Source organism: Sporothrix schenckii (assembly GCF_000961545.1).
Source record: "Sporothrix schenckii 1099-18 chromosome Unknown Cont43, whole genome shotgun sequence".
Lineage (NCBI taxonomy): Eukaryota > Fungi > Ascomycota > Sordariomycetes > Ophiostomatales > Ophiostomataceae > Sporothrix > Sporothrix schenckii.
The window spans coordinates 45676-66509 of record NW_015971144.1 but is presented as its reverse complement, the minus strand read 5'-3'; the positions used below and the strand labels follow the sequence as shown (position 1 = coordinate 66509).

Below are 20834 nucleotides of genomic sequence, written 5' to 3'. Positions count from 1 at the left end.
TAATCTTTTAACTCTTATAGCACAGGTTCAGGCCGCCTATCATAGTTACGATAAGCTACTCGTGGCAGTATCCGGAAGATAAGAAAAAATTGTATTAAGATTTTTTTGGCGGGGCGAGACTTTTTCATATGCTGCCTTTAGAGTTCACTAACAGTGGGTTGCGCCTCTCACAACCCGCTCCTCTTGCTTCTCGTTTCGTTGTTCTTTTCTTCTTCGTTCTTTTTGACATCACTTTCCGCTGCTGCTTCGTCAAGTCTCCGACAACGCAAGTCCGCGACCCTTGCGATTCCCTATTTCTCACTCTTCCCCTCCATCGCCTCGTGCGTGGATTTGGGACTGCGGTCGCTCTTTCCGCCTCATTTTCTGCCACTTTCCAATTTTGCTGGACGACCATCTCCCCTCCAAGCCAAGTCGCGCCTTCTTCGACATCCAACCTCCTTCGCTTTCTCCTTTTTCTTCCTTTCTTCCTAGTCCTCTTCACTCCCCCCCTCCACATCTATCATGCCTCACCCCGTCTCGCCTCCCATGAACCACAACGCCCTCCCCTTCATCCCCAAAACCGCTACCGTCGACGGCGCGTCATCGCAGGCTGAAGTGACCGCCATCCTCAATACCGTCTTTACAGCGACCACCTCCAACGCCTCTATCGAAGCCGCCTACAAGCTCTGCGATGTGCTCCTCGAGAACCCGGCAGTCGGTGTTCGCGGCCTAACGTCATATGGCATCCTCGCTGAGGTCCGCAAGGCTGCTGCCGACAAGAAGAGCGGCCTCCGCCGCGAGAGTGCCCAGAATCTGCTGGGCGCTCTCTTTGAGCGCTTCCCGGCCAAGCAGCCCGCAAGCGAGGTCAACTTCTTGCTGCAGGATGGCGGCATGGTCGCTTGCGCTCTCGACGCCCTTGCAGACAAGGGCAGCGTCGTCCGCGATGCTGCCCAGTACGGTCTCGACGCTCTCTTCACCCATCTGCGTGCCGAGTCTCTAGTTACCGGGTTGCTACCCGCCCTCGTCACCTACCTTGGCAAGAAGACCGGTAAGTGGCAGGGTACCGTTGGCGCCCTGAAGCTGCTCCAGCGCATGGCCGACAAGACCAAGATTGCGCTCGGCACCACCAAGGAGGAGGCCATTGAGCAGGATGTGCTGCGCGACCTGATGGGCTCCAAGCTTGCCACGCTCATTCCCATTGCAGAGGCCGCCATGAGCGATCTCAAGTCCGAGGTCGAGAAGCAGGCTGTCGTCACCATGACCTCGCTCACTACCCTGCTGTCCAACGACGACGTCGCTCCGCGCATCCCCCTCCTCATCGACACGATGCAGCACCCCTCCCCCGCGACCCTCCAGAAGGCCATCCACGCCCTGGCCCACACCACCTTTGTCGCCATTGTCACATCGCCTGTTCTCGCCCTTTTGACTCCCTTCCTCGAACGCTCGCTTAACAACCCGAACACCGCCCAGGAGGTCCTGCGTCAAACCGTCGTCATCACTGAGAACCTGACCAAGCTGGTCCACGACCCCATCGAGGCCCGCACATTCCTGCCCAAGCTGCAGCCCGGTGTGAAGGCTGTCAAGGACCGTGCCTCGCTCCCCGAGGTTCGCGAGATGGCGACGCGCGCCCTCAACGTCATGGACATTGCCATGGCTACAGATAAGAGCGGCACCGCTGTCGTTGTTGAGAAGACGTCCGCCGAAGATGTCGGCAAGGTTTTGGACAAGGCTATTAAGAACGATGGCGGCCTGCTGGCTGGCAACTCGGAGCTCTTCAACGGTCTGCGCCCGTACCTTACAACCATGGTCTCTGAGGATGTCAACTTCCGCTATGTCAACCGCATCGCCTCCCTCGTCAGTCCCTACCTGACCAGCGTGGTCGCCAACCATACCTCCGTCGCACAGGCTGTTGAGACCTTCTATGTCGAGGAGGACCAGCGCAAGTTCGGTGTTCCCGAAAAGGAGGACGATGGCGAGGTCGAGATTGTCAACGCCGACTTCTCTCTCGGCTACGGTGGTATGCTGCTGCTGTCGCACACCAACATGCGCCTGCTCAAGGGCCACCGCTACGGCCTTGTTGGTCGCAACGGTGCCGGCAAGTCCACTCTCATGCGCAGCATTGCTGGCGGTAAGCTTGAGGGTTTCCCGCCTCAGGATGTCTTGCGCACCTGCTACGTCGAGCACAACCAGGGCGAGGATGCCGAGATCAGCATCCTGGAGTTTGTTGCCAAGGACCCTACTATTGCACAGGAAGGCCGGGACCGCATCTCGTCCGTTCTTTCTGAATTCGGGTTTACGGCTGGTCCGGAGGGCCGCCAGGCCCAGAAAGTCGGCTCTCTGTCCGGTGGTTGGAAGATGAAGCTGGCGTTGGCGCGTGCTATGCTGCAAAAGGCTGACGTCCTGCTCCTGGACGAGCCGACCAACCACTTGGACGTTGAGAATATTGCATGGCTGGAGAAGTACCTAAAGAGCAACACCGAGATCACGAGTTTGATCGTGTCTCACGACTCGGGCTTCCTCGACGAAGTCACCACGGACGTCTACCACTACGAGCCGGGCAAGAAGCTCGCTCACTACAAGGGCAACCTGGCGACGTTTGTCAAGATCCACCCCGAGGCTAAGAGCTACTACACGCTGTCCTCTAGCATGGTGCAGTTCAAGTTCCCACCACCAGGCATCCTGTCAGGCATTAAGTCGCAGACACGGGCCATCGTGCGCATGTCCAACGTGTCGTTTACCTACCCTGGCGCCCCCAAGCCTTCGCTGACCGATGCTTCGTGCCAGCTGACACTGTCGTCGCGCGTTGCCGTCATTGGGCCCAACGGTGCGGGCAAGTCGACGCTCATCAAGCTGCTGACGGGCGAGGTCATTCCCACCAGTGGCAAAGTCGAGAAGCACCCCAACCTGCGCATTGGCTACATCAAGCAGCACGCGCTGGAGCACGTTGAGATGCACCTGGAGAAGACGCCCAACCAGTACCTGCAGTGGCGCTACCAGCACGGCGACGACCGTGAGGTGCACATGAAGCAGACGCGCATGTTGTCTGAGAAAGACCGCGAACAGATGGAAAAGTTCGTCGAGCTCGGGGAGGGCATGGGCAAGCGCCAGATTGAGACTCTTGTCGGCCGCCAGAAGTACAAGAAGACATTCCAGTACGAAGTGTAAGTGACAATCCCCACATTTTCGTCCTGTTTCTCCCAAACATCTACTAACAAGTTTCAGTAAATGGAGGTTCATGCTGCCCAAGCACAATACGATGGTCACCCGCGAGACGCTGCTTGACCTCGGCTTCGACAAGCTCATCCAGGAGTTCGACGACCACGAGTCATCTCGTGAGGGTCTCAGTTTCCGTGACCTGCAGCCAGCGGTCATCTCCAAGCATTTTGAGGACCTCGGCCTCGACCCGGAGATTGCCAACCACAATGAGATCGGCTCGCTATCCGGTGGCCAAAAGGTCAAGGTCGTCATTGCCGGCGCTATGTGGAACAACCCCCATCTGTTGGTTCTTGACGAGCCGACTAACTTCTTGGATCGGGACTCCCTCGGCGGCTTGGCCGTCGCTATCCGCGACTTCAAGGGTGGTGTGGTCATGATTTCTCACAATGAAGAGTTTGTCGGCGCTCTTTCCTCGGAGCAGTGGCATGTCGAGGCCGGTCGGATGACCCACCGTGGCCACGCCACCATCTCGCTCGACCGGTTCGAAGACGGCAGCCGGCCTGGTAGTGGCCGCACGACCCCCGGCATGATGACACCTGCTGGTGTTGCCACCCCGGCACTGTCGAGCAGTGTCGTATCCAGCGCCGTCAACAGCGGCGTCGAGGACAACGCAACGGGCGAGCTCAAGTTCAAGGCCAAGAAGAAGAGAAAGATGACCAAGAAGGAGCTCAAGGAACGCGAGAACCGCCGCCGCCAGCGCGAGATTGTCTGGCTCAACTCGCCCAAGGGAACTCCCAAGCCGCCTGACACGGACGACGAGGAGGAGTAACTGGCTGACTGTGGCATCCTGTTAACGACTCTTTTGCTTGGTTTCTTGATCTTTCTCTCTTGGCCCTTGTCCCTTACGCTATTTAATGTTGCATAGACGGATTCTATTGCTTTTGTTGCATTGCACGTACACACTTTGTTTTGTTATTGTTTTTCTGTTTTTAGCTTCCCCGCAGGCTTCACGTTTTTATCCCTTTCTTTGGCCTTGCTCCGTACAGCGCATATAGATAGGTTAAACTTCTCGACGTAGATAGAAGATTGATTTGGGAATAGACAAAATGTTTTGGTTTACGTTTATTAGGTCCTCCATATTATCCCTCAACATGTCGTTTTTTTGGTCCTTCCTCTTTTTGTTAATCCACTCCTTGCAGTGCATGCATATCTACGGAGAACTTTGAGAATGTGCAGCCGATAGCCAAGGTGCCAAGGAAGCAGGCCCGGAAATTTATCACTGATTGACCTTTTTCGGTATGGCGGCATGTGGGATGAAACGCCTGTGGTGGTCTTGTTGTCCAACATTCAGAGAGGGGGCTAATCAATACCTTGTACGATGTAATTCGTAGAGGCCGCCAGACCCATTGGCCTCTTTTCTGTACGGCCGCCTTCGGCCGGCGGTGATTCAAATGGCTCTCGTCGCACAGCGTCAAGCGCCCAGACTAGAAACATGAAACAATTTATTTGTGTCTTGCCTTGTACACATGCGCAAAGTGGTCGCATACAATAGAGGACAGGATTCGGCCGGACCAGAGAGACAGAAACACTTCTCAGTGTTGCGTCGATAGACTGAAGTGGTTCAGTTGGCAGCTACTACAAGCGCCTTGGGGTGTTTGTGGCTATCAAAAGAGCATTGCATCATGGGCGTAAAGAAATTACTATCTTGATTCTGTACATCTTTGTGCAGCCACATGCTCGCATCCCAGGCCCGCCAAGCATTATGTATTTGGCAGACATCCAGCATTCAATAGACGGACAGAGTCGATCCTACCGTGGAGCCTGCGTAGATTAATTTACGTCTTTACACAGAAAAGTGCACTACTACGGCATGATCGCTACTTTCCAAATTTTGGGGTGATGATCGCTACTTTGCTGAACCACTCGAGCTACTTCGTTTTGAAGAACGGAGCGAGTCTTCCCTGGTTTGGCAGTTGTTACGGCTGGTGTGGCTCCTCAGACCAATGGCCTGCCACCTGCCCCTGCAGCGAAAACCAAGCAAAGGCAGGGCCCGACAGGCCGCTCTTACCTAGCTCTCGTTGCAGAACCTGTCCGCTTCTTTACCCCTGACTACCCGGAAAAGGAAGGCTAGCGAACCGGGAGTCGTCGCTTCGGGTGACAGCCAATCAAAGCGCCAGTTGCATGTAGAGCGACCCAAGCCTCTCTCGCGAAAGAGAGTATTGACCATCGTTGTGCTCTGGTTGTGTGTTTCTTATTTCTTGTGTCCTCGAGCTTAAGTTGCATCGACGCTCCTTGTAGTACCCCAGATGGGCCTAGCGGCGTCATTGTCGACCCCGGCGCCCCTTTCCTCGTAGCCCCTTCCTTCTTTCCTGTTTGAAAGTGACAGTGGCTCATGGCCTGGTCTGTTAGAGTCTCGCCTGACCTCTCCTTTCTTTCCCTCACTTCTCCCTCTCAAACAGTTGTGTAAGGGAGACTCTTGCATCGTCTTGCTCCATTCCTTCCCATAGATAACTTGCTTGGCCTCGCCAGCGTCCTCTCCTTCCTACCTTATTGTTTATGGCTATGCGCGTCTCGTCTCTCCCTTTTTGGCCTTCGACCTCCTTCATCGCGCCGCGCTGCTTTGCTTGCGTGGTCGCTCCGTGTAGTGAGATCTCGTGCTACTCCTAATCTCGACGCACCGAATCGTTTTGGTTGTCTGCATTTTTGTATTTCTTCTTTCCATGACCTTTGTCACCAGTCTCTCCCTTGCTACATCTGGTAGTCACCACAGTCTGAGAAAACCGTCTTACTCGGCTTGACGCCATCAGACAGCATCACCACTTTCTTTTGATACGCTCGTTTCCTGCTGGCCAGAAGATACACACGACACTCATCCGCTATGACGCGACTATTCTCGCCGCTGGCCCTCGTGGCCACGGCCCTCTCGCTTTTTGCTCACAGCACCACCGCTCAGGTCACAACCGACTGCCAGCCGCTCAACACTACGAACTGTCCAGCCGACCCGGCTTTCGGCACCGACCACATGTTCATCTTCAATTCGACACCCTCCTCTGACTTCTGGGTTCCCACGGCCGGCTCCGTGTCGTACTCTGCGGAGAACGGTGCGCAGTTCACCATCAACAAGCAGGGCGACTCGCCCACCATTCGCTCATCGTTTTACATCTTCTTTGGCCGCACTGAGATGATGATCAAGGCCGCCAGTGGCACCGGTATTATCTCGTCCGTCATGTTTCTAAGCGATGACCTTGACGAGATCGATCTCGAGTTTATGGGCGGAAACCAATCGTACGTTGAGACCAACTACTTTGGCAAGGGCCGCCAGGATTTCAACAACGCAATCTACTACCCCGTCAACGGCGGCATCAGCAACGACTTCCACAACTACACCACCGTCTGGACAAACGAATCGCTCACATATTACATTGACGGCACCAAGGCGCGCACCCTGCTTCCCAAGGATGCAAACAATACCTCCAACTACCCACAGACGCCTGTCCGCATCTCGCTTGGTATCTGGGCTGGCGGCGACCCGACGCTACCGGAAGGTACCCGTGAATGGGCCGGCGGCACTACGGACTACACCAAGGGCCCCTTCCATATGTATGTCAAGAGCGCCCGCGTCACCGACTACAGCACAGGCAAGGAGTACTCGTACGGCGACCACTCAGGCTCCTGGCAAAGTATTAAAATTGCGGCCGGCAACTCCACCGCTGTCGAGACGATCAACGCCAAGCCACCCAAAACCATCGCTGAGAAATGGAACGAGCTCTCCCCTGTTGCCCACATTGCCATCTACTCGTCTGCCGGTGCTCTCGGAGCGATCATCGTTGCTGTCGGTATATATTACTGCATCAAGCAGCGCAGACGCGGACGGGAGGAGAACCGCCTGTACGAGCAACGCCTTGCCGCAGAACGTCTGGAGCTGGATCAGTTCAAGAAGGCTGGCATCGACCCCGACAGCCTGACTCACGAAGGTACCGACTACAACGCCCGTGACATGGCCAAGAATGGCAACGCAAGTGCGAACGCCTACAGTGTGCCCCAGACGCCTGACAGCGTTGCCGACGAAAAGGAGCGCGGATGGGGTGAAGCAGCTGTCGGTGGCGCCGCTGGTGTAACCGCCGCTTCGGCCATGCGCAGCCCGATGCCGCTCCTGCAAAACGGCGCCCAGAGTCCGGTGAATGACCGCGGCTTCAACAACAACACACCACAGAGCGCCAACTACAACAGCCGGAGCATGTACAACAACAACGGCAGCCGCAGCCCCCATGATAGCCGCATGCATTCCCCTGCGCCACCGGTCTCTCCCCTGCACTCGCCAATTCCCGGCCTCCCATCGCCCACATCGCCCACCTTCGGCCCCAGCAGCACGGCCACGCGCAGTTTCTCGGCACCAAATGCCCAGATGCGTACCTCGCCAGGCCCCGCGTCGAACATGGGATACAACGGCATTGTGCGGACACAGTCCCCTGCTTTTGCCGCCCCAACACCACAACGCAGCTACACCGCTAATGCTGGCTGGCGAGGTGCCAACACCGGCCCTGATTATGGCGGCAGTAGTGGCTACAACAATTACTCCAACAACACCGACAGTAGCTATGGCAGATCAAGGAACGGCCCGCCGTACGGCGGCCAAGATCAATACAGCCGGGGCGCTCCAGGTCACCACGGTGGTGGTTTCAACAACAATTACTGGGGGTAGCACCAACCGCACCTTTGCCAGGGGCCGGTGATGGCCAAGCTAACGCATGCTGGAATCATGTAACTGTTTATGATACGACGTCGTATGCATAACAGTCCACTTTCGTTTTCATCCTGTTCCAATTTTCGTTGCTATGTTTTATCTCTTATTTTCGCTCACAATACCGCTTTCTGTTAATATCCACGTATGTATCGCTCTTTTGGAATTGATTCATTTACATCGTCACTGCCATTTCTATCCCTTTCACTTGGTTTATGTGTTCTGAAAATATATTGACGGGCTATGTACTGTGCGGGTTGATTGTCAAGATACAAGAAGCATGTTGAATGAATGACAGGCCACAACAACGAGAACTCGAGCAACAGCACAAGCTCTCGACAGGGCTCCTCGGCAACACCGAGCGCTCTTAACATTCTCTGTCCGCCGCTTACTTGCGGCATGCGCGCCACGCCAGGTGCAGCTGGTGCGTGAAGGCGACTGTCGCATCGTCGTCGGTGACCTGGCCAGTCGCCTTCTTGTCGGTGCTTGCAAGCACGATGCGGTTGTTGACATTCAGGATGCCATTGGCGCCGCACGGTGCGTAAATCACGCTCGCCGTCGGGATCTGGTCGTGCTTCGTGTACACCTGGCCAGCCTCCCAGTCACCGCCGCCAGAGATGGACGTTTGTGTCGTCGTCGTGGCGCTCGCGTCCTGCGAGAAGTAGTACGTGCTGAAGAACGAGCCCGTCACGCCGGAATCCAGCTGCGCGAAGCCGTGGTACGTGCTGTCGAGCACAGCAAACTGAAAGCCTCCAGGGTACTTGAGGTTCAGGTGGAGCTGGCAGTTCTTCGTCTTGTCACCCAGATCGTAGCCGGGGCCAATAAAGGTTTGGAACTTGTCAAAACCGAATGTGACAACGGTGCGGTCCGTCGAGATGGACGTCGAAACTGAGCCCTGGGGACAGCCACTGCCCGAAAAGGTCACGCTCTGAACCTGGATCTGGCTCGGGTCGGGCGTGTCGGCGCTGGCAGAGTCAGTGCCCGGGTTCACGGTGAACCCCGACGACTCACCACCGTTACCAGGCGTAGTAAGAGACGTGCTGCCATCGCCAAGCACAAAGGTGGGCGAGGCCGCAGCCAGAGCCGGGAGGAGAGAGAGAAGAGCAGAAGAACGCATTGTACACGTTTGAATGGACTGATTAGGGAGACCTTTGAGGATTCGAGGTAATTGTAAAGAGAGATGATGCTCGAGGATTGGCTTCAAAGTAAGGACGGTGCTGGATATTCCCAAAATCTGATTTCTTTCGAGGGGGCTTGCGGTGTGTTTATATAGCGATTCATGGGTCACGATGTGTCGTCTTGTCTCGCGCATCAGATATTAACGCTCCCATTTAAATTTTTATCCAGATTAATTCAAAGGGATCCTTTCGTTCTTCCGATTCAGCTCATCTTCACACGATATCGAAGTCTGTGGCTATGCTTGCCCGATGCATACAGAGACGGCTGGTGGTCCGGACGACGAAGTGCAAGCGTGGCGGAAAAGACGACGGTCGGTCATTCCATATTATTTGCTTCTCGCTTGTTGTCCCAGTTGCCTATTCGCTTAGTTTTTGCGGAGCACATCTCGTCGTCATCCGCAATATGCATAGAATGGAAGGGCTCGAGCGACGAATAGCTCCATTGCAGTCATTGTCCGCCTGAGCAACCATGGCCTTGGCTACAAGTTGTCCGGGTCTTGGCCATTTGCTTTGTGTTGTTCTCCATGTTTTTCCGGTCGGTGTGCTTCTTTGGAGCTGGCAATGCTCTGTCTCCCATCCCGCCTCTAAGCTCGGAAGTTAGAAAATAGCAGAGACTGCGCCGCATACATGCAGCCAAGACACGGGACAGTGAAAAACAAAAGATCGGCCTGTTCCCTTTTTTACCCCTGTTAATTTGGAGCGGAAGCAGAGTTGAGGAACAGGGAGGCCTGCCAAAGCATCCATGGAGAGACAACGCACGCACGGCCAAAGCTGGATGCCAGAAAAGACACCAAAACCACATGTGTCGTGACGATGCTGCCAATATATCAAGCTAGGTTCATAAAGGACCTCGCAGTCTGTTTTCCTTACGTGAACACTTTCATCGCTTACTTTATTATATAAAACTTTTCGTTTAGTTAATATGTTTATTATGAAGAAGCGCTTTCAAGTACGCAGTCCAGGGATCTGGAGCCGCGACAAATTTGGAATAGCAATCACTCGGAAGAGTCGTGTAGTCACACTTGTCCTTGTTGGGTGGTTGGCGTAAGTCTAGATTGACAACGCACGAACTCGCAGGATGAAGCATGACATCTAGATTCTAAGTTCAGATCAACTGGTTTCTCCGTCGGCGTCGATCTATGCTGAATATTTATTTATTGATTTATTTATTTATTTATTTTTAGGGGGAAGGGATCATAAGTTAAGATGTATTTGGAACAGTACTCGGTTCTTGAAGTACATATTGTACCTGAAATGTTATATTTTTATTTGTTCTTAATTTTAATTATTAGTATTTTTTTTTTCTTTCATTTTTTTGGGATTAGTTTGTATATTTCACGATTTCAATTTTTATCATCCACATCTACAAAATACTACTTTTTTATTCTTTCTTTAATAAAAGTAACCAGTATAGAGTAAAACCAAAATAGACCATCGACCTCTTCAGTTAAAAAGACAAGCAAGATACTGAGGTCAATAGAGAACATGGCGGACTCAATACGAAGTGGTGACCCAGGAACGGGCGGGAAATGACACCTCCGCGATTCCTCTTATTGGTCGTTCTCTGTTCCATGCTGCATTACTGCGTACTGGCGGCTCGACCGGACAACGAGTTACGGCTATCAAATAAACGACTGTGGTTAAAGTCTAGACCGTCTCTTGCCGAGAGGGCCAAATTTGCTCAGGACATGGACCAAGCAAAGCTACGTCCATGCAATCTATTCCCTTGATTAGATGGAGACCGGACGGCCGACCCAAGAGTCTGCTTCCAGGAACTATTTCGTGTACGAGGCACGAAAGCGAATTTGGCGAACAATAACAATTATTGGGTGGCGGGACGAGCAAAGGCATGCTAGTGGAAAACCGGTCCAAGGACCGGAGGAGATGCGTCTTCCATGGGGATTGTAGTGAACGGTAAGACGGGCCTGTCGCTGTGGAGTTGATTGTATGATTGTATCAATGACGAATTGTGTTCATTGTGCATTTGACTCTTGGAGCGGCGCGTAATGACCTTGACTGGGAATTCTAAATTCAGTAAACGCGGCGAAAACTAGACGAAATTAACAAGGACGAACACCTGACCACCGTAGCCCGGAATACCATGAATGCACGACATATACAAGGGATGTTATATGGATGCTATAGAGAGTACTATTTTAAGACGGACGGCTGGATGGGCCTCGCGGATGGACACATATGTATTTTTATTTTTATATTGCTAGTGACTGCTTCAAATAAGCTTAAGTTGAGAATAGTCGACTGAACCAAAGGATGATCGTCGGCGTTCCCTTGGTGGACTTTTGGTCCTCTTCGTCTTTTGCGAGAAGTCAATTGATCATTGTAATTTGTATCTCTTGGCCCAAAGGAACCATTGTTATGATCTGTATTTGTTTACGAATTTTGTTTACGCGTCTTGTCTACGCATACTCCGAAGTGACCGTCCCACCAACTGAATTGGCCCGGGAAGCCGGAATGACCATACTCGGGCTCGCCATATCATGGCGCTCGTATAGATGTTCATGAAGAAAAACAAATATGCAATGCTAGCATACTCGAGCGAAGATGGACCGCCTTGTATCCGTCTTCCGACATACAGCTCGTTCCCGCCATAATACATTTGCCTTCACTGGATGGAAAGTCTCTTATAAGTAAGGAGTCGATGACATCCGTGCGTCGCAGGTTCTTCATTGCTTGTTGCTTTTAGAAAATCAGGCGTCGTTGAGTAGTGACTGATGTGTGTTCCTGGACGATGATGCATATCGCCAGGTCTAACGGCAGCCAGGCGCAGGCCGAAAGCGCCACTGATCTCAGATCCATCTCCATGATTCAGCTTACATCGGCAATGCAACACCGCCATCTCCCCACGAACCACTGAGCTAAAGGAGCACGTTTGCCGTGTAACTTTTTCGTGGAATTATGTATCAGAGGGACAGGGGCGCCGAGTATGGGAAAGCGCCAGGGGTGAATTCGGAGAAGGCGGCCTAAAGACGCTTTAAACCACGCATAAAATCACTGATCAATGCCAAAAAAACCAAACCTAAAAATAAAACTAAAATGACCAGAAACCCCCAATAGAGTGCAGTAAAAGAGCCGAGGGCATGATGTCGGTTAATTGATTAGCGGTCTTCGACCTCCTGACAACTGATCCATTTACCATTGCATTTCCGCGTTGTCATGTGGAGTTGAAGAATTGCGAGATAGCATGTGGCGACAAGCGTCTGTCGAAGAGATTCACCGTTCGCTGTATCATTTCATTGTCCAGAAAGCTCGTTGTTCTCGGTCTTGGCTCTAGTTTATCATTTGAAACGTAAAACATAACGTGAAAATATACTGAGAAATAAACGACAAGCAGATCCCCTTCGAGTTCTTTTTCTTTTAACCCCCATTCGTTCAAAGAAGACAAACAGATACCGACTTAGTTCTTCTCGATCAGCTCAAGCAGGCCCTTGAGGTCAATGCTCTTGGGGCGCTCAATGGGCAGGCCCAGGACGCGGTCCCAGACGAGCTGGGCCAGGGGGCCCAGACCGCGCGAGACACCGAAGGTGGCCGTGTAGTAGAGGGTCTCGTGGAATCCATAGTGATGGAACAGGACACCCGAGGCCGAGTCGACGTTGGGGTAGGGGTTCTTGGTCTTGCCGTGCTCCTTGAGGACGCCAGGAGCGATCTCGCTGTTGGCCTTGACGATGGCGAAGACGGGGTTGGCCGAGATGGCGGGCCGGGTCGCCGCGTAGTCCATGAGGGCCTCGAAGCGTGGGTCAGGCTTGCGCAGCACACCGTGGCCGTAACCAGGCACGACACGGCCCGAGTTGAGGGTCGACCACAGGTAATCCTTGACGTCCTGGGGCGTGTAGTTGGCGGGGATGGCGTCCTTCATCTGGAGGACCCAGCGGAGCACCTCCTGGGCCGCCAGACCGTGCAGCGGGCCCGCCAGACCCTGCAGACCGGCGCTGTAGCTCAGGAAGGGGTCACTGAGGGCACTGCCGACCAGGTGGGTGGCGTGGGCCGAGACGTTGCCACCCTCGTGGTCACCGTGGAGGGCGAGGTACAGACGGAGCAGGTCCTGGAAATCCTCGTGCTCCTTGCCGCCCTTGCCGAGCAGCGCAGCGAAGTTGTATGACCAATCCTGGTTGGGGTCGACCTTGGCCGGCAGGGCTCCGCCGCCATTGTAGGCGTTCTGGTAGATCTTGGCAGCGATGGTGGGCAGCTTGGCCAGCAAGCTGATGCAGTCTTCAAAGGTAGGCTCCCAGTAGTCGGCCTTGTTCAGGCCGGCGGCGTAGCCAGCAGCGAACTTGGAAGTGTGGCTCAGCGCCGATACGGCCATCGAGAACTGTGTCATGGGGTGCACGTCCGCCGGGAGATCGTCGAGCAACTTGTTGACAAAGGCAGGCAGCTCGGACTTCTCGGCTAGCTCGCGCGAGAAGGCGCGGATCTGGGCAGTTGAAGGGACCTGGCCCGTCAGCAGCAGCCAGAACATGGCCTCAGGCAGCATCTCCGTGCCAGTTGTGCCCTTGGGCAGCTCGCGCTGGCAATCTTTGATGGTACGGCCGTGGAAGCGGATGCCCTCCTCGGGGTCGACCACGCTGGCCTCCCACAGCATGGCCTTGAGGCCGCGCATTCCGCCGAGCGTGTTCTCAACCTTGACATCACCAATGACCTTGCTACCATTGGCCTTGACCTTCTTGAGCAGCTCGCGCTTGGCCGGGATGACTTCCTTAAGGGTGGCCTTCAGGTCGGGCTCGGTAGACGCAGAGTAGTGGCGGGGACGGAAAGCCAGCGGCGTCGAGGTACGGCCGAGGGGCTGATAGGGTGGTTAGTAGTGCATGCAGTAATGGACAAAGATGTTTCGATGCAGATGCCAACATGGCTACTTACGCGCAGAGCACCGAAGGCTCTCGTGGTAGTCCGGGCACTCATCGTGAAGTGATGTGGGTGGGGAGCAGGAGTTCTATTCTGTTGCTTGGAAAAGGAACAAAGACAGGCGAGGATAAAATAACGAAGAAAAATGAGAGGAAGAGAAAGTAAGACACCAGGACACGAGGAGAGAAAAAAAATACGTCGTCTTTCCGAATCAGGGACCAGTTTGCGGCACCATCCCTCCTTCGTCATGTTCTGATCCCCGGTGTGCTTGCGCTTCTCGGTTCCTCTTATCCAAGCCGAGCACTGCTTTTCCTCAAACCCAGAATGAACCGAGGAAAGCCGCCTTAGCGGGCACGGTTCAGCAGCCTTGGTTGGCCGCCACGGCTCCCTTTGCGGTTATTTGACAGTCGCCTGGGCAGGGTTGTTAACTTTCATTGGCCAATGTCACAAGCCAACTCGCCCCTCAACTGTTTTCCCCTCCCCCCACCACATTAGTAGGCGCGGCTAATTAACACGTGACGGTGAAATCATACGCTAGGAACCGAACACTGAGGGTACATGTACTGCAGGACAACCGCATCGGTTCGTCTGTTCGTCTTTGTGCGATTTAAAATATTAGATTTGCGCAATCTGCAGTCGTATTACTATTCATAAAAATCGGGGGCAGCGGCCTAGGCCTCACAGAGAGTCACGCAGGGCGTTGTTGACCGGCGCACCGGCTGCTGGGCCCTCGGGCGTCACGTACGCCTTGGTCATACCACCGTCTACCACCATGTCGTGCCCGTTGACAAAGCTGGACTCGTCCGACGCCAGGAACAGAACGGCCTGCGCCTGCTCAATGGCCTCGCCAAACCGACCCGTGGGGAAATGGATCTCGCGCCGCGCCCGCTTCGGCTTGTCGTCGCCCAGCCAATCCTGCAACAGAGGGGTGTTGAGAGGCGCTGGGCACAGTGAGTTGAACCGGAAGCCCTCACGCGCGTGCACAATCGCCAGCTCGCGTGTCATAGCCAGCACCGCGCCCTTGGATGCCGTGTAGGCTAGCTGCGGGGTGGCCGAGCCGACGAGTGCGACCACCGACGCCGTGTTGATGATGGAGCCCTTGGTCTTTTTGTGGCGCCGCAACGACAGCACTGCGTGCTTGCTGCCGAACCACACGCCCTTGACGTTGATATTGTGCGTCAGGTCCCAGATCTCCTCGGGGGTCTCCACGGCGTCGTCGTCCTGCGCGTGCATGATGCCCGCGTTGTTGAAGATCACATCGAGGCCGCCCCAAGCGTCGAGGCTCTCGACCATGGCCTTCACCTGGGTTTCCTTGGAGACGTCGCAGACCACAGTTTCGACACGGGCCGTGCTATCGGGCAGCAGCTGCTTGACCTTGGCGAGCGCCTTTTCGAGTGCCGGGGCCGAGATGTCCGACATGAGGACATTGGCGCCCTCCTTGACGAACAAGATTGTTGTTTCTAAGCCGATGCCACTGCAGACAAAGTGAACAAAGTGGGAGTCAGTAGACAGCCAGACGGAAATTGCCGGAAAATGCGGTGCACGCCAGGAGATACAGTGCCAACGTACCCAGCAGCACCGGTGACAATGGCATTCTTGCCCGCGAGGCGGCCGGCCGACGACATTATATAGTGACTAGGGGAGGTTGAACTGCCTGTAGATGTCTTTCTTGGTGCTTTTGAGGACCGTGTCGTTATAGAGAGTGCGTTTTGTGGAGGATGTGAATGTCAAGAATTTCGGATGGTGTGGAGAGGGTGTCGAGTCAGGAGACTAATCACGATAAATAGGTTCCCAAGAAGGACAGGCGGTGGGTGGGGTCGAGTGCGAAACGGCGACGGCGGAGCGAAAGAAGAAGGCGCACTGGGGTTATCTTGTTAAAGAAAAGATGAATTTGAAAAGAAGGGACAATGAAATAAAACTCACAACTAAAATCACAAAACTGAAACAGGCCAAGGGGAAGAATATGGCACGAGAGGCAGAATGCGCCTTTCCAACGGCGGTTTCCAATTACTTCCTCGATAGGTTCATAGATAAGGTCTGATGGGCTTCTTGCACGGTGACGTTGGGATGCCCAGTGGTTTGCGCCGCTTGCCCCTTCCGCATTGGGATGCGTCACGGACAAATGGCCGCCGACAACGGCAGACAGACACAGTAATTAGATCCCGCGGCAGGCACGACCCAAGATGGGAGGAACAGGGGTGCTCCTAAGTGGCTCGGTGGCTCGCTTTTTGTTGCAGCAGTTTTGGAGCTTGCAATCATTGGCTGTTCCCCGTATTTTGGTCGCTGGTAATACGACCAGTCAGGCTAGTTGCGTCTAGTCCAAACCTGCCCGGATTTCAGTGGCCGCCCGCTGTGCATTTGTCCGAGAGGAAAATATACACGTGCCTCTATCAGCACTACAGCACACGACATGCGCCCGGTTTTGTCGTTTCACCAATTCAGGAGGCTGGCACCTTCTGCTACGGGAAAGCCTCAAAGCATTAACACGACAGACAACTGAAGGGCCTATTGGCATGGATCCCAAATTGAAGGCGTCCTTTTGTCGGAGCTTACCCATTACGAGGTGCAGACACGCAAAGTACGTTTTACGTGCTCACCACTTTTGTTTGCCAGCGAAACGGTGAGGCTAAGGGCGCCAGTAAGATACCAGGAAACGTTACAGAACCCCCCCAGACCCTGTATCGGCGTCACTAAAGTACAGGGCGGAGGAAGATGATCATTTTGCGCTGTCAAGGGAGCTTGACGATTGGCCCCGCACTTGTCCTTTCACCGATCTTATCGTCAGCTTCACAGACTGCCAAGCTTCCAACACTCGTGTCGTCTACACTCTTTTGCTATCTCCCCCCCCCCCCGCAGTTTTGGCTTTTGAGTTTCGGCTTTTGTGATTTTGTACATGTTCTTTTCTTTCTCTCAACAGCACTTCGCCCGTCGTCACTCTGCCGGGCCACGTCACCATGGCTACGGAACACGTCACGGCTGAGCGGCTGCCGGCCATTCTCGAGCACGACACCAAAGTCAAGGTCGCTGGCGTGGATGTGGACGGCATTCTACGCGGCAAGATTGTGTCCAAGGCTAAGTTTCTGTCGATTGCAACAAGCGGCTTTGGCTTCTGCTCTGTTATCTTCGGTTGGGACATGCACGATCAGACATATTTCCAGGAGCTCAAAGTCAGCAACAAAGAAAACGGCTATCGCGACCTGCTGGCCGTCCCCGATCTCAATACGTTTCGGCGGATACCGTGGGAGGACAATGTGCCGTTCGTCCTTTTGCGCTTCTTCGACCCGGACAGCAAGGAGCCCATATGTGCGTGTCCGCGCGGCCTGCTTCAGACTCAAGTCGACAAGATCAGCAGCCAAGGCTACGGGGCCATGGCCGGCGGTAAGTACCACGTCGTGTCTGATTTATACCGAGGTCGACGGCTGACAAGTTTTCTCGACAGCCGAGTACGAATTCTTTCACTTCTTGACGCCGACAGATGGAAACCCGGCGCCCAACAATGCAATTGCCCGCCAACCCTCGACCGCCGCCTACCTGGCCAACAACCCGCCACATACCCTACCACCGCTGACCGAAGGCATGTTTGGTTACAGTCTAACACGCCCCGCTGCGAACAAGGACTACTACTACGAAGTGTTTGAGACGTGCGAAAAGTTTGCCTGCAACATCGAGGGCTGGCACACCGAGAGTGGCCCGGGGGTTTATGAAGCGGCGCTCCAGTTTGGCGACATCCAAGAGATGGCCGACCGCGCTAGTTTATTCAAGCTTGTGGTCAAGTCCGTCGCCATACCCTACGGTATTACCCCCTGTTTCATGGCCAAGCCCAAGCAGGGCCTGCCAGGCAACAGTGGCCATATTCACATCTCGCTAGTCGACTCCAAGACCGGCAAGAATCTGCTAGCACGCGACGCCCCCGATGACGATGCCGAGTGGCCCGATATTGCCAATCTTTCGGAATTGGGTCGCCAATTCCTTGCCGGAATTCTCGAGGGGCTGCCGGACGCCATGCCGCTCCTTGCGCCCACCATCAACAGTTACAAGCGTCTCGTCGAGAACTTCTGGGCACCCGTTACCGTTTCCTGGGGATACGAACACCGCCAGGCGTCGATTCGACTGATTGGCCCGCCAGGCTCCAAGGCGGGCGCCACGCGCTTTGAGGTGCGTGTTGCTGGCGCCGACGCCAATCCGCATTTTGTGCTCGCCGCCATTTTGGCGCTGGGCTGGCGCGGCGTCGAGAAGAAGCTGAAGATCCCGTGTCCCCCTCTGGGCAAGGGCGAGGGCGTCGGCAGTGAGGCCGATGGTGGTATCCGCTTAGCACGCAGCCTGCGAGAGGCCAACGACCGCTTTATGCATAAGGAGAGCATTGCGCGCGAGGTGCTGGGAGACGAGTTTGTCGACCACTACGGCGGGACTCGTAACCACGAGATACGCCAGTGGGACGAGGCTGTGACCGACTGGTATGTTTGCCCTTAATTTTCGTCTCTCGTTTGGCCGTGTTGACGTTGTTGCTGACCATTGTTTACTAGGGAAATGAAACGCTACATAGAGACCGTGTAAATTAAAAACACGGAACTTTTGTGTGTAGAACTTGGCTCTTGAAACACCTTCTTTCAAACTTGCAAGAGCGGTTTGACACGAGATTTGAACATTTTGGATAAGCCACTGTAATTACATAGCGTGAAGACATATTGCCTTTGACCTTTCATGTCAATTTTATTCTATCGTTTAGCAGCGAGAAACCAAGCAAGATCCATTCAAATAAGAGTCTCCCGTAGAACGTGTGCTACTTGACGCCTTCAGTTTACTGCAATATCATCTGCTAAGTCCAAGGCTGCGTTGCGGCCTCCAAATTACAGAGCGGAGGCCTTCCGCATACTGCTTTACGTGCATTTTGTGTATCCTGCACAGCCGAAGGAACGACATGAGGCCGAAGTCGATGCCGACGGAAAACGCGATATCAAATATGCATTTGCATTCAAGAACCTTGATTGGGAAGCCTACCACCGCTTTCGTCCAGTCTATCCAGAGTCTATGTGGGAACAATGGTTCGACTACCATCGAGACCATGGTGGCGCATTTGAAATTGCACACGACGCAAAATGTGGTGAGTTAAGGCACCCGCTTTTCGGGCTTGGATCAAGTCCATGGCTTATGTTCCTGTACAGGTCCCGGGACTGCTGCCACGGCCATCAGTCCGCATTTCAAAAAGGTGTTTGTATCCGACGCCGGAGCCTCCAACTTGGGGACTGCTGAGGCCAGTCTTAAACCACGCGAGAAATTCACGTTTCACCAAAGTCCTGCTGAGAAGACAGCCGAGTTGCTATCACCAGCGTCCGTCGACTTCACATCCATCGGCATGGCTTTCCACTACATGGAAAGCGCCGCTACCGTGCGTGCTGTAGCTCAAACCCTGAAGCCGGGCGGCATATTTGCTGCCGTTACCTACGGATTCCGTCTACTGTTCCCTGGCCGACCACGAGCTGAAGAGCTTTGGTACAAAACCACCAGCCGCGCAACACTGCGACTCATGAGTGAAGGAAAGTTGTTTCCCGCAGCAATGCGCGGTCTTGCACGGGCCATGACCGGCCTGGACTTTGTGGCATTCCCCTCAAATCTTTTCGAGGAGGGCGTACGCCGCACATACGTCAATGTGACCAAAGGCGGGAAACGGCCACTCTACTTTGTTGACAACGATCCGTCCCTATGGGAAGAGGCCACATGTGTGTCACCAACAGACGTAATGGAATATGTTCAAGGTGTAACATGGGGACGGCGAGCGGATGTCGTGTGGTTGCGTGGCTTCTTGGCCAGCTCATAGATGGGAATTGATGAGAAAACTTGGGCGTTGGAGGAGTGGAAGGAGTTGGAAGCAATCGTTTGCTCCGGAACCAACGGTACCATTAAAGTCGAGTGGCCAGTAGCAATGACTTTGGCCACCAGGAAGAAAGAGGCCTAATTGCTGCTTGAAACTGAGCTCTACGTGAGTCTTAACAGCCAGCTTTTACGGAAACAGCAAAATCGTGCCTCGATGTTTGCAGAGTCCAACTGATGGCAGACGTGATGAAGAATTATAAGCCACCCCAGGAGTAACCTCCGACTACCTTTCTCTGCTCTCATTTCTATTCATAAGTATTCATACCATGTACCTGTTAAGTAATTCGTATGGCGCTGCAAAACGTGGATTCTTCCGTCTCAATAGATGAGTTAAACCTGAACCATATCAATACTTGCCAGTGATCACATAATTTGGAGAAAGTAGAAAATGGTCAGTTGACGTGTGATTCAAACGTAGTGTATTTTTTTGGTACATATTTATATGATATTATGTTTGTCTTGTACATAACTTGACGCCAAGAAAATAATTCTTTGTTCCAAATGGAGTACAGCGCTAGAATAAGACGAAAATCAAAGTAGGAAACAAAATAAAATATATGTGGCTCCAAAACCGGCCAACAGATACGTGAGGATACCCAAACGTATGATTTATTTGCATCTAAACTCGACTTCCTGTACGGAATAGCACGCGATTGGGATGTCTGACAGCTGACAGCTGACAGCTGACATTTTGGTAATGCCTGGACATTTGAGATGCAACGTGCTCATGATGTGCGTCGTACTTACATATTATGCGTGGCTATTTCCCTATTCTACAACATTTTATCAAAATTAAGCGAGGATCCAGTATGAGGGGACCTGACTTGTAACCCACACCTGTGCGATCTAATGAGCTGTTGTTTGAGCCTCGCTGTGTTGATATTCAGACTTGATTTGCGGCGCATTGTTGGCTCTGCCATTGGCCAAAGCATTTCCCCCACGACCCCAGGTAAAATAGCTCACCAACGGGGTGGGGGGAACTAGGAAGGATATTTGGATAGATTTCATAATTGATGATTCACGAGCGAATGCAGCGGTCTTCGTCAGCTCTG

General features: G+C 53.7%; 7 protein-coding genes across 7 annotated transcripts; 4 read left to right on the top strand and 3 right to left on the bottom strand.

Annotated features, from left to right (window-relative positions):
* Nucleotides 1-501: 501 nt before the first annotated feature.
* On the top strand, nt 502-3964 carry SPSK_02178 (elongation factor 3; the record flags this gene model as incomplete). The annotated part of the gene is made up of 2 exons (XM_016729054.1): nt 502-3140; nt 3202-3964. The coding sequence occupies 2 exons, from the start codon at nt 502-504 to the stop codon at nt 3962-3964; spliced, it is 3402 nt and encodes a 1133-aa protein (XP_016588753.1).
* A 2049-nt stretch (nt 3965-6013) lies between these two features.
* On the top strand, nt 6014-7837 carry SPSK_02369 (uncharacterized protein; the record flags this gene model as incomplete). The annotated part of the gene is made up of 1 exon (XM_016729241.1): nt 6014-7837. One exon carries the CDS (start codon nt 6014-6016, stop codon nt 7835-7837), a length of 1824 nt encoding a protein of 607 aa, XP_016588752.1.
* Nucleotides 7838-8264: 427 nt separating this feature from the next.
* SPSK_02739 (uncharacterized protein) lies at nt 8265-8993 on the bottom strand (the record flags this gene model as incomplete). Its single annotated transcript, XM_016729606.1, has 1 exon — nt 8265-8993. One exon carries the CDS (start codon nt 8991-8993, stop codon nt 8265-8267), a length of 729 nt encoding a protein of 242 aa, XP_016588751.1.
* Nucleotides 8994-12469: 3476 nt separating this feature from the next.
* On the bottom strand, nt 12470-13968 carry SPSK_02464 (citrate synthase; the record flags this gene model as incomplete). The annotated part of the gene is made up of 2 exons (XM_016729334.1): nt 12470-13852; nt 13927-13968. 2 exons carry the CDS (start codon nt 13966-13968, stop codon nt 12470-12472), a joined length of 1425 nt encoding a protein of 474 aa, XP_016588750.1.
* Nucleotides 13969-14589: 621 nt separating this feature from the next.
* On the bottom strand, nt 14590-15536 carry SPSK_02663 (uncharacterized protein; the record flags this gene model as incomplete). Its single annotated transcript, XM_016729531.1, has 2 exons — nt 14590-15385; nt 15481-15536. 2 exons carry the CDS (start codon nt 15534-15536, stop codon nt 14590-14592), a joined length of 852 nt encoding a protein of 283 aa, XP_016588749.1.
* A 1329-nt stretch (nt 15537-16865) lies between these two features.
* SPSK_02440 (glutamine synthetase) lies at nt 16866-18465 on the top strand (the record flags this gene model as incomplete). Its single annotated transcript, XM_016729312.1, has 3 exons — nt 16866-17289; nt 17351-18365; nt 18435-18465. The coding sequence occupies 3 exons, from the start codon at nt 16866-16868 to the stop codon at nt 18463-18465; spliced, it is 1470 nt and encodes a 489-aa protein (XP_016588748.1).
* Nucleotides 18466-18939: 474 nt separating this feature from the next.
* SPSK_02722 (uncharacterized protein) lies at nt 18940-19726 on the top strand (the record flags this gene model as incomplete). Its single annotated transcript, XM_016729589.1, has 2 exons — nt 18940-19012; nt 19074-19726. 2 exons carry the CDS (start codon nt 18940-18942, stop codon nt 19724-19726), a joined length of 726 nt encoding a protein of 241 aa, XP_016588747.1.
* Between the last annotated feature and the right edge of the window lie 1108 nt (nt 19727-20834).